Below are 13,032 nucleotides of genomic sequence, written 5' to 3'. Positions count from 1 at the left end.
CTGAGTATTTCCAGCATTTTCTGTTGCTATTTCAGATTTCCAGCATCCACAGTATTTTGCTATTGTACATACGCAAAACTTCAGTTAACCAGAAATGAATGCCTACTGCTAAAAGAAAATGATGGTGGTATAATAGTTACCTGAATCTATTTTAGTTTCGCCAAATAAAATCATTTGTGAACCAGATATATGCTGACTATTTCAATGATTGAGACATGACCATTTCTGCTTTCAGGTGGAGAACAAAGCAGAATTTGGACTATAGCTTTTTAATGATGTATGCTCAAGCCAAAGGAACTTTCTACTTGCAGGTATAGTAACTGCAGCATTATGTTACACCGTTTTCATAGATAGATATAAATGTGGTCCTCTAAAGAAATCAATTCCAAGACAAGCCATTTAGTATTGTATGTTCCACTAATAGGCCAACACACAGGACTTAGACACAAGGATTTAATAGCTTTCAAATGCAATAAAAGCAGCTACTGGAAAATATCAGGTTATAATAACTGCACTGAAGATCATTAGTTTGAAGTTTCATCTGGATCAGTTGTGTGGTTTGTTTCTTAATGGAAACGGTTTGTAAAAGCCCAAGGGGAGTGTGCAGGGAACAGAAATCAATTCAGAAGACAGAAAGGGTTGCCTGCTTCTTTGTTCTTTACATAATTTTAAAAAAAAAGATTTTTCACCACTTCTCACGAAGGTTGGCACCAATTTTTTCAGCAAAGTCAAGTTGAATATGTATCATTAGTTGTTTGCACTTAATTTATCGAGTGGAGATTGAATTGTCAATTTTTGTTTAAGCATTTTTCTCACCAAGTAAGCATGTGCTTAGAAGGATATGCAGATAGGGTTAGATGAAGCAGGGTGGGAGGAGGCTCGTGTGGAGCATAAACACCAGTACAGAGCAGTTGGGCTGAATGGCCTGCTTCTGTGCAGTAGATTCGATGTCATTCGATGTCATTCAGCAGACAGTACAGCAGTGCAGTAGTTGTGGTACTGGTCGAGTAGCCCGGTGGTTCAGGAGTTCAAATCCCACCTGTAGCAAATTGAATTTAATAAGTCTGGCAAGTTGTGGGGTAGCAGCAGGGAAATGAGCTGTGGCTCAGTGAGTAGGACTCGTGCCTCTGAGTCAGATTGTTGTGGGTTCAAGCAACTTGAGCACAAAAATCTAGGCTGACACTCCAGTGCAGTGCCGAGGGCGTGCTGCACTGTTGGAGGTGCAGTCTTTTGGATGAGACGTTAAACCAAGGCCCCATCTGCTCTCTCAGGTGGAAGTAAAAGATCCCATGGCACTATTCGAAGAAGAGCAGCAGTGTTATCCCCGGTGTCCATGCTAATATTTATCCCTCAATCAACATTACTAAAGCATATTATCTGGTCATTATCACATTGATGTGTGTGGGAGCTTGCTGTGCGCAAATTGGCTTCTGCGTTTCCTACATTACAACAGTGACACTTCAAAAAGTACTTCATTGGCTGTAGAGTGCTTTGGGATGTCTGGTGGTCGTGAAAGGCGCTATATAAATGCAAGTCTTTCAATTTTTTTAAATGACCAACTGGCTCACTAATGTCCTTCAGGGAAGGGAACCTACCATCCCTATCCGGTCTGGCCTACATGTGACTCCAACCTGGTTGTCTCTTAATATGCTAGCAACTCCTTCACTTATATAGCAGGCTACCACTATCACCTTCTCAGGGCACCTAGGCATATGTAATAAATTGCCCTGAGAGCAAATAAGTACAAAAAAAATTATGGAATAGATTTTCAAAAATCAGGTGGCTGATCCACAACACCAGTTTTATGATGTCAGGTTGAAAATCTACTCCATATTTTATTGTATACCTACTGCATAAAATAATTTCCATTTATTTCCATAAAAATTGGGTGGTTTCTATAACGGGCTGTTATATAACTGGCAACTTCCAGGTGGCAAGTTGAAATTCTACCCTTACCTGTTGACGACCATTTCCAATTGTATCTACTTTTCATACGCAATGAAAAGGTGAGGAATGTCAATAAGTCCATTTTTCACATCAAGCATAGCCAGGTCAGGCACAGCATGGTGAGGTATAGGCCAAAGCTCCCTCTAAGCTACCCTAACAGTGTGATATTTTCCATTTCCCACAACAATCAGCTGAAGTGAAACTGCAAAGAATAATTATTGTCATAAAATAGGAACATGAAAGTGCTGGCAACACTCAGCAGGTCAGACAGCCCCTGTGGAGAGAGGGAAACAGAGTTAATGGGGGGAATTTTACGTGGAGCAGCGCGTGGGTTTAGGTGCTGGCGGCGGGTTAAAGTGGCCGAAAATGTAAGCGCAGTGGGAAGCTGGCTCCAATGTGGCAACTTCCGCCTTTAAGTCAGGTGCCGTGGGCTGGTTGCGCGTACCTCCCTTGGGAGAGGCGGGTTAGTGATTTAACTATGATAATCGCTCAATTGCAGCGATATTTCCACCCAGTTTTAAACTTAACTGCGCATCCCCGAGTTTCCCGGGCTTCTTGAAATGTGCCATTGAAACCAAGGTGAGAACACGACAGCAATTCACAGGGCTCATTAAAAGTCATGCAAATACTCCAATAAATATTCAATGATGACAGCTGCTTTCCTCCCTACCACTGGGAAAGGGTTTGTTCACAGTAGTTTTGCTGAGAGTTTACTGTCTACATATTGGAGGTTTTCAGAATTACATCAGGTTGGGTGGCGCTGGATGAGGAGCAATATGGCCATCAGCAGCAGCAACAATCTGCTGTTGACAAATCTGCAGCTGAGCAGCAGAGAGGGGTGCGGCTCACAGGAGGCACCACCCATGAAACAGGGTGCCCAGGCAGAGGCTGAGCTTCCTTGATGTGTCAGAACAGCAGTGCTTCCAGAGGCTCAGGTTGTCATGTCAGGTGGCGGCAGACATCTACACCAGCTCAGAAGAAGACCTGCTGCCCACTGGGCCTGCTGGCCACGCGTTACCAACAGCTGTCAAAGTGACCACTGCCCTCAACAGTTTTGCCTCCGGATCCTTCCTGGTCTGTGCCAGAGACACATCCAGGATCTCCCAATCGGTGGCGCACAAATGCATAAGGCAGTTGACTGATGGATTGTTTGACAGGGCCAGCAATTATGTGAACTTTGCCTGTGATGATGCCAGTCAGAATGAACGAGTGCTCGGGTTTGTGTCTCTGGCTGGCTTCCCACAGGTGCGCATCATCGACTGCACACACATGGCAATCCACGACACCCCCCGATGAAACAGGAGTATTCGTACGCCACAAGGAGTTCCACTCCATCAGTGGTCAGCTGATGTGCAACCACAAGAATAGCTTTATGCAACCGTGCGCCAGATTCCTGGGGAACCTCCATGACGCCTTCATCCTGCAGTATTACAAGCTCCCTGATGGCTTTGGACCTGCAAGCAGACTTAAGGGGTGGCTGCTAGGAAACAAGGGATACACCCTTCAAAGTTGATTGATGATACCCATGAGAAACCCAACCAATGAAGCCCAAGAGCTGTACAATGAAAGCCATATGACCATCAAACGTGCCATTGAGCAAACGATCGGCATGCCAAGATGCGCTTCAGGTGCCTGGATAGATCTGGAGGTGCCCTTCGGTACTCGCCAGCCGGGGTGTTCAGAATGGTCATGGTGTGCTGTGTTCTGCACTACATTGCGCTTCAGCGATGATTGGCGCTGTCGGAGTAACAAGAGGAAGAGCACACATCATCTGCGGACGAATCCGAGGAGGAGGAGGAAGAAGAGGAGGAGGAAGATGACTATGCCAATGCAGCACCAGCTGCTCACATTGCTGCCCGGAATGCCAGGGATGCTCTTAATAATGTACGCTTCAGTTATTTACCACCACTGGACCGATGTAAGAACCACATGCAACGCCGATTCTTTCCCCCCTCCCACCTAATGCCACTGACACAAAGCAGGACTGCAACCAAGCAAGCACCGGTTGCACATTCCCACAATTGCCCCGTCAATTCAGGTCTTCCCATTCATTAACGGGTAACTGAAAAGGCGACTTGCCATCCAGCAACCAAGAATGGGCAACACGGGAAAGTGGTGCAAAGTAATACATTTTATGTGATTCTCCTAAAGAACAGAAACTTCATAGCGTAACATTTTTTCATACACACATGTGCATACCCTTGTGCAACTACAAAGCTTTACTCTTCCTTTTCCTACCACTCCTACAAGGTGCAACCCCTGTGGCTTCAGCAGAGGTAGAGGCAGACTGCTCAGATCCCTGTTCTAACTGCTGAGAGGCTCTTGGTTGATGACATCTGGACTTTGGACCCCTTGAGGGCCCCACCAAAGATAGCTCCACCTGCACCTGTGCAGGGGCAGACTCGGCCATCGGGAGAGGAGACAGCGTGTCAGATACTGACTGGGGCGGGGTGGGGGGCAGTGTGGAGAGGTGGGGTGGGCAACAGGTGAGAAGCGGCAGCATTTTGAGTGGAGTCCCCACTTCCATGTCCCCTTTTGGTTTAATTCCTCTCATGGCCCAGCTGCACTTCACTGCTATCACTCTGCTGGAGAGCAGCTTGATGCATATCAGTGAGGCACTGTAAGGCCAAGGCTAAGGCATCTGTCATCCTATTTAAGGCGCCAGACATGTTGACATCCAGAGTCTGCATGGCCGTGGTCCAGGCCTGCATGGACTCATTTGATTACCACGATTGATGTTCCATGGAGCTGGCCACAAGAAGACATTGTCGCAATGCCCTGCGACATCATTCCACTCATGCTTGAGATGGACTCCTCCAATCTCTCTGCAATCGTGGGCAGTGTGCTTGGAAGGCCTGTCAGTATGTCACACATTTTCTGCTGCTGCTCAATGATTCTCCTTTTCATTGATTACCCCCGGGGTACAGCATCTGTGTCGATCTGAGCAGAGCTTGGAGAGGGCTGTGCCCTCCGACACAGACCCTGCACTGCTGTCCCTGCCACCACCATCTGCTCCTGCTCACTTGTGAAGTGTGAGTCACCAGGTGAAAACCCAACTACCTGTTTAACTGGTCCCACCGAAATGCGAGTATCTGAGCTGGTGCCTGGTAAGCATGAGTCCTGTGACAGTGCACCCTCAGAACGATTCAGCTCCTCTGAGGATTCATCGTCCGTGAGATCCATCGACTGCTGTTGCATGCGTGAAGGCCCTGACGGAGATAAAAGATATGAATTAGTACTGGCAAGATAACAATGTTGCAAATTATCATTATGATGAAGATGATCATATTTCACTCGCTGTTGAAATCTAGGCAACATGACTGAGTGTTGTATGACAAGTGTGGATTATATTTGATCCCATCACTAGGTAACTGGGAGGTCCCCATCTTCCTATCTCCGATGGCCAGAGGCGCTGAGACGCCACTGATCTCCAGCACTTCCTCTCTCACCAGTTGTCAGTTGTGAGGTCTGTGGAGGCCAAGCTCTGGTTCTCTCCCTCTTCCTAGTGTTTTGCGCTTTCTTCTCCTGCAATGGCGGAAAGAGTAGATTTGTGAGTGACTGTAATGGCACGTGTTCGCCCAATGAATTGAGTGCATTTGGTGAGTGTGACTATCAGGGAGAGGCATAAAATTGCATAAAGGTGAGGGTGAGTGGCAATGGTGGGTGGATAGATGGGGATGTGAGGAAGTGCAGAGAGAGGGAAATATAGAAACATAGAAGATAGGAGCAGGAGTAGGCCATTCGGCCCCTCGAGCCTGCTCTGCCATTCAATGAGGTCATGGCTGATCATCCAAATTCAGTACCCTGTCCCTGCCTTCTCCCTGTATCCCTTGATCCCTTTAGCCTTAAGAAATATATCCAACTCCTTCTTGAATATATTTAATGAATTGGCCTCAACTGCCTTCCGTGGTAGAGAATTCCACAGGTTCACCACTCTCTGGGTGAAGAAATTCCTCCTCATCTCTGTCCTAAATGGCTTACCCCTTATCCTTAGACTGTGACCCCTGGTTCTGGACTCCCCGGCCATCGGGAACAGCCTTCCTGCATCTACTCTGTCTAGTCCTGTTAGAATTTTATAAGTTTCAATGAGATCCCCTCTCATTCTTCTAAACTCCAGCGAGTATAAGCCCAATCGACCCAATCTCTCCTCATACGTCATTCCTGCCATCCCAGGTATCAGTCTGGTGAATCTTCGCTGCACTCCCTCCATGGCAAGAACATCCTTCCTCAAATAAGGGAACCAAAACTGCACACAATACTCAAGGTGTGGTCTCACCAAGGCCCTGTACAACTGCAGCAAGACATCCTTGTTCCTGTACTCGAACCCTCTCGCTACGAAGGCCAACATACCATTTGCCTTCTTAACCGCCTGTTGCACCTGCATGCTTACCTTCAGCGACTGATGCACAAGGACACCCAGGTCTCGTTGCACTTCCCCTTCTCCCAATCTATTGCTGTTCAGATAATAATCTGCCTTCCTGTTTTTGCCACCAAAGTGGATAACCTCGCATTTATCCACATTATACTGCATCTGCCATGCATCTGCCCAATCACCCAACCTGTCCAAATCATACTGGAGTTTCTCGGCATCCTCCTCACAACACACATGTCCACCCAGCTTTGTGTCGTCTACAAACTTGGAGATATTACGTCTAGTTCCCACGTCTAGATCATTAATACATATTGTGAATAGCTGGGGTCCTAGGACCGATCCCTGCAGTACCCCACTAGTCACTGCCTGCCACTCGGAAAAAGAGCCATTTATTCCAACTCTTTGCTTCCTGTCTGTCAACCAGTTCTCTATCCAAGTCAATACCTTGCCCCCAATCCCATGTGCCTTAACTTTACACGCTAATCTCTTATGCGGGACCTTATCAAAAGCCTTCTGAAAGTCCAAATACACCACATCCACTGGTTCTCCCTTATCTATTTTACCAGTTACATCTTCAAAAAATTCCAGTAGATTAGTCAAGCATGATTTACCTTTTGTAAATTCATGGTGACTTTGCCCGATCCTGTCACTGTTTTCCAGTGGGTATGCTTGCAAGGTAAGTGGGTGTGAGGTGTGATGTGATGGAGAAGGCTTGACAAGGCAGAGTGGAGGAGTGGGGTGATGTGTACAGCAGGATGTAGGTGAATGTGCAACTGTACTCACATTTCCTGACCTGGTTAGGTCATTGAAGTGCTTCCCACACTGAATCCAAGGGCGTGGCACAATGCTGCTGCTGCTGCTGCTGACCTCATGGGCCATCTCCAGCCGTACCTTCTTTGTGGCAGCAGCAGGTTTCTTTCTTCCATTGCTGGGGAAGAGTATTCCTCTCCGGTTCCTCACAGCCCCCAGAATGGAGGTGTCATTGAAACAGGGTGTAACCTTTGACTGTCCTGAATCCATTCTGAAAGTTCCTCCTCCCTAGCTTCCAACTCTCAAATTTCTCCAAATTCCATCTTTGGATTGGCCCTTTAAATACTCCAGTTGAGATCGGGTCGTGCGGGTCCGCACCACGCCCGCTACCACGCAATCGATGATCGATGCCAAAGCTGGAAGTAAAATTATAATGAGCTGCATGCGTTAAAATGCCACAGGCAGGCGCACTAAATTTACTTCTGGGTTGCCCACGCGATATCGGACACAGCCCCACCCCCACCACAGCTCCCAATGTGCCTTGCAATTAATATCGGGGTCAATGTTTCAAGTCAATGACCTTTCACCAGAACTGGAAAATGTAGCAAGTGCAGAGCCAGGGTAAAAGGGAGGGAGGCAGTTAAAGAACAAAAGGGAGAGGTATGTGATAGAGATTTTTCCCTGGCTCTGCACTTGCTTTAAAGCTGTTCGGGGGAAAAAATGAGTCGCGCCCCCTTTGGGGCGCTAACTTCGCCGGGGCCCTACTTTTAGCGCCCCCAAAAAATTAGCACCCCCGTGGTCGAAATTCATCGGTAGCGCTCCAAGAGGGAAGCGGGGTGCTACTGGAAGTGTCCCGCCTCCCTCTTGGGGGCGCTGCGAGGGAATATTGCGGCGCTACGTGCCATGGTACTGCGGGCATCCTCCCCTTCTTAAAGGGGAGGGGCCTAGTGCAGCGCGACCCGGGGCCCAGCTGAGCCAGCAGGGATCGGGGTGCCGACAAAAGAGCCCGGCACTTGAGAGAAGTGCTGGGCTCACGGTGCGCAGCTGGCACTCCGTGGGGGGGGGGCTGCAGAGGGGGCCGGGGACGACAACGGCTGCCAGCAACAAAAATGGCCGCCTGGCACCTCGCCTTTAATTAGTGCCGCCCCAGCCGCAGGTAGGCCCACCTGACCCCGTCGGACATAGCGTCCGGCGGTAAGTCAGGGGGCGCTACTGAAGACCGTGGCCGGGGCATGAGTGGGGCGCTGCGCACGGCGATGACGTCATCGCCGGCGGCACAGCGCCGCAGGTGCTAACGGTTATCGCTGCCGCTAACCTCCCGCTGAATTTCACGGGAGCCGTTGGCGGCGTCGTGCCCGGGCGCTAGTTGCTTTGCGCCTCTTAGGGCGCTAACGGGAGGCACAAAGCAACCGAATTTTCCCCCTTCATCTCTCTAACATCTTCCAGTTCTGATGAAAGGTTATTGGCTTGAAACGTTAATTGTGTCTCTTTCGCCACAGACCCTTTCTGATTGAGGATTTATCTACTAACGAGGCAAGAGTGCTTAGACAGCCCTTTCCAAACCTGCAAGCCCACAATATTCAAACAGGACAAATTAGTGAATAAGAAATATTAGTGGAAATAAGGCTGAGTTACCTGGACATTGAGGCCTGGATTGCTAGGGCTTGAGGGTCGTATGGAGCCCATGGGACACCCTGACCTACTACACTCGTTTTCACATCTCATTGGCCTCTTATCAGTTCTCTTATTGAGTTGCCAGCATTCTTGAAATGTGAGTCAACTTTTGCTGGTTTTCTAGATAGGCATGTTCGCACCTACAATGAATATCTAAGGGCTGGATTTTAACTCAGGTGCGGCCTGTTGTCATGTTATCCGAATTTCGTGTTTCCCACACGAATCTAAATGGATGTGGGAGTTTGATGCAATTTTAACTCAATTGGCCAATTGATTTCCAACGTGTGGGAAGCCTTTGCAAATGGGTTTTTCATGACTGAAAGTCCCCTCTGATGACATCATCATTGCTGCTGCATTTAAGGTCTACAGCAAGCCTTGCTTCTTCTGCAGGCTTCCAAGCTTTCTCCATTTGGTGTCAGAGGGACCTGCAGGAAAGATGACAAGCGGGAGGGCAAAATCAGCTCCTCGCTTTGACGAGGCGGCACTGCAAGCATTGGTGGATGGAGCTAGGGCCAACAGGGAGGTGCTGTTCCCTTCATCAGGGAGGAAGAGGCCTCCCACTCAGACCAAGGCAGTGTGGATGCAGGTGGCTGAGGAGGTCAACTCCTTGGGAGTCACTCACAGAACCTGGATACAGTGCAGGAAAAGATTTCATGACCTTCGCCGCACTGGAAAAGTGAGTATGAATTTCCCATCACCCTCAATCTGATCCCCATTGCCTTTCCTCACCAGCACTCAGCTTTAGCAATCTCTTCCTCCACATCTCACTAGACACTGACATCCATGCACCCTTACCCATTCCCCATCTCTCTATGCTCACATTCACCTAACTATTCCACTATGCAGCCCTCACACTCCCTATCAATCTGATGCTTTGAACACAACTGACAACACACAGGGAGGGCCCTTGGTCTTGCAACCTCACTCCATCTTTGTCTCCTTCTAAGTATCTATGTTATGCAATCTCTACACTCACTCCTTCATTCTCACTCAACCTCCACTTGTCTCCCTCATTGCGGGAAAAGAGAGCTCACAACAAGAGAGAGCGAGCCAGGACAGGAGGAGGGACAGCCTCAGTAGCCCACCTGACCCCCTGGGAGGAGGCCGTCCTGGAAATCATGGGCATTGAGGATGATTCGCGTGTGGGGGATGGACAGACGGGTGCAGCACAGCAAGCTGGTGACAGAAAAGTTTCCCATCTCTCTCTTTGAAATTGCATGCCACTGATAATGATTGTGAAGCTGTAACAGATGCACTTATGAGCATCTGCAAAAAGCTATGTGCATGTAGCCTTTGCATCACATCTCTGACTCTTTCCTTTACTCCCCCACAGGACCATCACAAGCATCCGTCCCCCCTAGCCAGGAAGAAGAGGCTGAGCAGCCAGACTCCTCAGGGGAAGCTGCAACCTCTGAGGGCACAGCATCAGCAGAATTCAGCACACCCAGCACCAGCGCAGACACTCACACCTCGGTGGGACCTTCGAGACATAGAGTAGTGTTGTCACCTGGTGTATCACAGCTCACAAGTGAGATTCAGCAGATTGTGGAGACAGGGACAACAGTGGAGAGTCCTAGTCGGAGGGCGCGGGACTCTGCCAGCTCGGCTCAGCAGCATGTCGACCCTCTGCCTCTGGGTCCATCCATAAGATCAGAGGTGATGGAACTCCAGGCACAGATGCAGGAGTCTCTGGCAGGTTTTTGTCTCTAGGGTCGCTGCGAGTGTGGAGCGAATGGAGGAGTCCATAGCGAACATGAGCAGAGGCTTTGTGGAGTCATTGGCGCATGAACGCATCACCACGGAAAGGATGGCTACCTCCGTGGAAATGATTGCTACGTCTGTGGTAAGGCTGGCTATCGTACAGGAGAGGATGGCTACGGTAGAGGAGAGGAGGGCTACGGCCATGGAGGAGCTTAGTCGCCAGGGTATGGAAAACATGGTCATTGTTCAGAATAGAATGACATCTCTTGAGGAGCGATGGGCATCTATTGAACAGAGAAACCAGACCTTCATGGAAGTCCTTCTGAGTAGGACTGCCATTACAGATACGGGTCCCCATGGCCCCCCTGATGTGCAGCAAGGTGCTCTCCAGCCACTTGCGGGTGCTGGGGGGGACCTGACCCATGAGAGGGAGGTTAGTGGCATACCTCAAGGAAGTGGGGGCTCCTCTCCAAGCGCTCACACTTCCATGCCACTGCAGAGCCCTCGGTCAGAGCCCCACCAGAGTCCACACCCAAGTGAGATAGATGTCTCAACCCCTGCACAGCCGCAGGAGCAGCAGACTGTTGATGAGCCCTCACAGGCTCACAACCCCAGAGGACGCCCGCCAAAGGTGTCGAGACAGGAGCAGCAGGAATGTGAGCAAGGGGCCTCCACATCTGCTGAAGCCACAGGGGAAGCACTATGTAGGAGCACGCGTAAGAGGAAGATAAAGCACAAGTAGTCACAAGGGTAGTCACTTGGGTGGAATTTTGTGTTTAGTGTAAAAATGCCATCACATCGTAATTGTACATAAAAATTCTGATGGCAAATGTTGCAGTTGTGGCGTCTGTCATTTCGCTATTGGGACTTCCACATTGAGGCCTTAGGAATACTTGCAACTGTCAGTATGGTGGTCGGAGTGCTAGGAATCCTCTGGTTCTTGGCCATTGTCAATGCTCTGGTAAGAAGCTGTGAGGCAAAAGTGTTTGATTGACTAGGCTAAGCAAATCTGGCCAGGATGAGTGCGTTCCTTGCATCCCGGGCAGCAAAGTTCTCGCGTAATGCTGCCGCTGGTTGATGGGTCTCTGCAGGATGTTCGTTTTCGCCCTCCTCCTCCTCCTCTTCCTCCTCATCTGAGGAGGATATGGGAGGAGCCACTTGGTCCTCAGGAATCTGCAAGCCATGACACTGTGCCATGTTGTGAAGTGCACAGCAAACCACGATGATTCTGGAGACCCTGGCTGCTGAGTACTGCAGGGCTCCACCTGATCTATCCAGGCATCTGAAGCGCATCTTCAGCAAACCGATGGTTTGCTCGATTATGGCTCTGGTGGACATGTGGCTGGAGTTGTAGCTCACATCAGCTTCGTTGGATGGTCTCCTCAACGACGTCATCAGCCACGTCCTCAGGGGATAGCCTTTGTCTCCAAGTAACCATCCGTTAAGTTGGTCTGGCGGACTGAATAGCGGAGGCACACTAGACTGGCGCAGTATGAAGGAGTCATGGCAACTGCCAGGGTACATAGCACAAACATGCAAAATTTCCTTCTTGTGATCACACACCAGCTGAACGTTAAGGGAGTGGAAGCCCTTGTGGTTGACAAAAATACCTGGATTGTGATGGGGTGCCTTAAGGGCCACATGTGTGCAGTCAACGATGCCCTGCACCGTTGGAAAGCCTGCCAGATTAGCTAATCCAACCGCACGCGCCGTGACACTTGCTTGATCCTTGGTGAAATGGATGTGATTGTGCGCGAGGGCAAAGAGGGCATCGGTTACCTGCGTGATGCAAGTGTGGGCAGCCGCCTGGGAGATACATAGAAACATAGAAGATAGGAGCAGGAGTAGGCCATTCGGCCCTTCGAGCCTGCTCCGCCATTCAACGAGATCATGGCTGATCATCCAAACCCTAGCACCCGGTCCCTACACCGACAGCCATCCCACCCAAGCCCTATCCCCGTAACCCCGTAACCCCGTAACCCCACGTATTTAATCCCCCCTAACACTAAGGGCCAATTTTTATCATGGCCAATCAACCTAACCCGCACATCTTTGGACTGTGGGAGGAAACCGGAGCACCCGGAGGAAACCCACGCAAACACGGGGAGAATGTGCAAACTCCACACAGACAGTCACCCAAGGCCGGATTTGAACCCGGGTCCCTGGCGCTGTGAGGCAACAGTGCTAACCACTATGCCACCGCTGATGTTTGCTGCTGATCCCTGGAATGAGCCTGATGCAAAAAAGTTGAGTGCGGTGGTGACTTTGACGGCCACTGGTAATGCTTGTCCACCTGGTCCTCTGGGCAGCAGGTCTTGCTGTAGCATTGCGCAGATGCCAGTCACTACCTCTCGCGAAAGTCAGAGCCGCCTTTGGCACTGCTGCTCAGACATGTTGAGATAGGTGACCCTGCGTCTGTAGACCCTGTTTGGGGGGTATCTCCTGCGCCGACAGGCTTCCAGGCGCTGGCCCCTTCTGGCCTGTGCAGCTTCAGGTGGGTGAGCAGCAGCCTGGCGCTCCTGATGCTGTTGCTGGTGCTGCTGTTGTTCCTGGTTCTGCTGCTGCCATGGCTGGTGCTCGAGCTCCTC

The 13,032-nt window shown here is 49.9% G+C and overlaps 1 protein-coding gene across 2 annotated transcripts in view; it reads left to right on the top strand.

The window, feature by feature from the left end:
- Window positions 1–13,032, top strand: part of LOC147122673 (alpha-1,3-mannosyl-glycoprotein 4-beta-N-acetylglucosaminyltransferase B-like) — a 351,636-nt gene that overhangs the window by 251,330 nt on the left and 87,274 nt on the right. For both annotated transcript variants that reach the window (XR_015081357.1, XM_086008872.1), the window contains exon 7: window positions 236–311. Coding sequence is in view for 1 of the 2 variants with exons in the window: in XM_086008872.1 (XP_085864998.1) it covers window positions 236–311 (76 nt within the window). In the remaining variant the exon portion in view is untranslated. The remainder of the gene's footprint in view (window positions 1–235; window positions 312–13,032) is intronic.

The sequence above is a fragment of the Somniosus microcephalus genome, chromosome 2, assembly GCF_052327205.1.
Source record: "Somniosus microcephalus isolate GS21.2 chromosome 2, FLI_Smic_1.0, whole genome shotgun sequence".
In the NCBI taxonomy this organism is placed as follows: Eukaryota; Metazoa; Chordata; class Chondrichthyes; order Squaliformes; family Somniosidae; genus Somniosus; species Somniosus microcephalus.
Note: the sequence above shows the minus strand (reverse complement) of the source record. Positions and strands in the feature narration are given on the sequence as shown.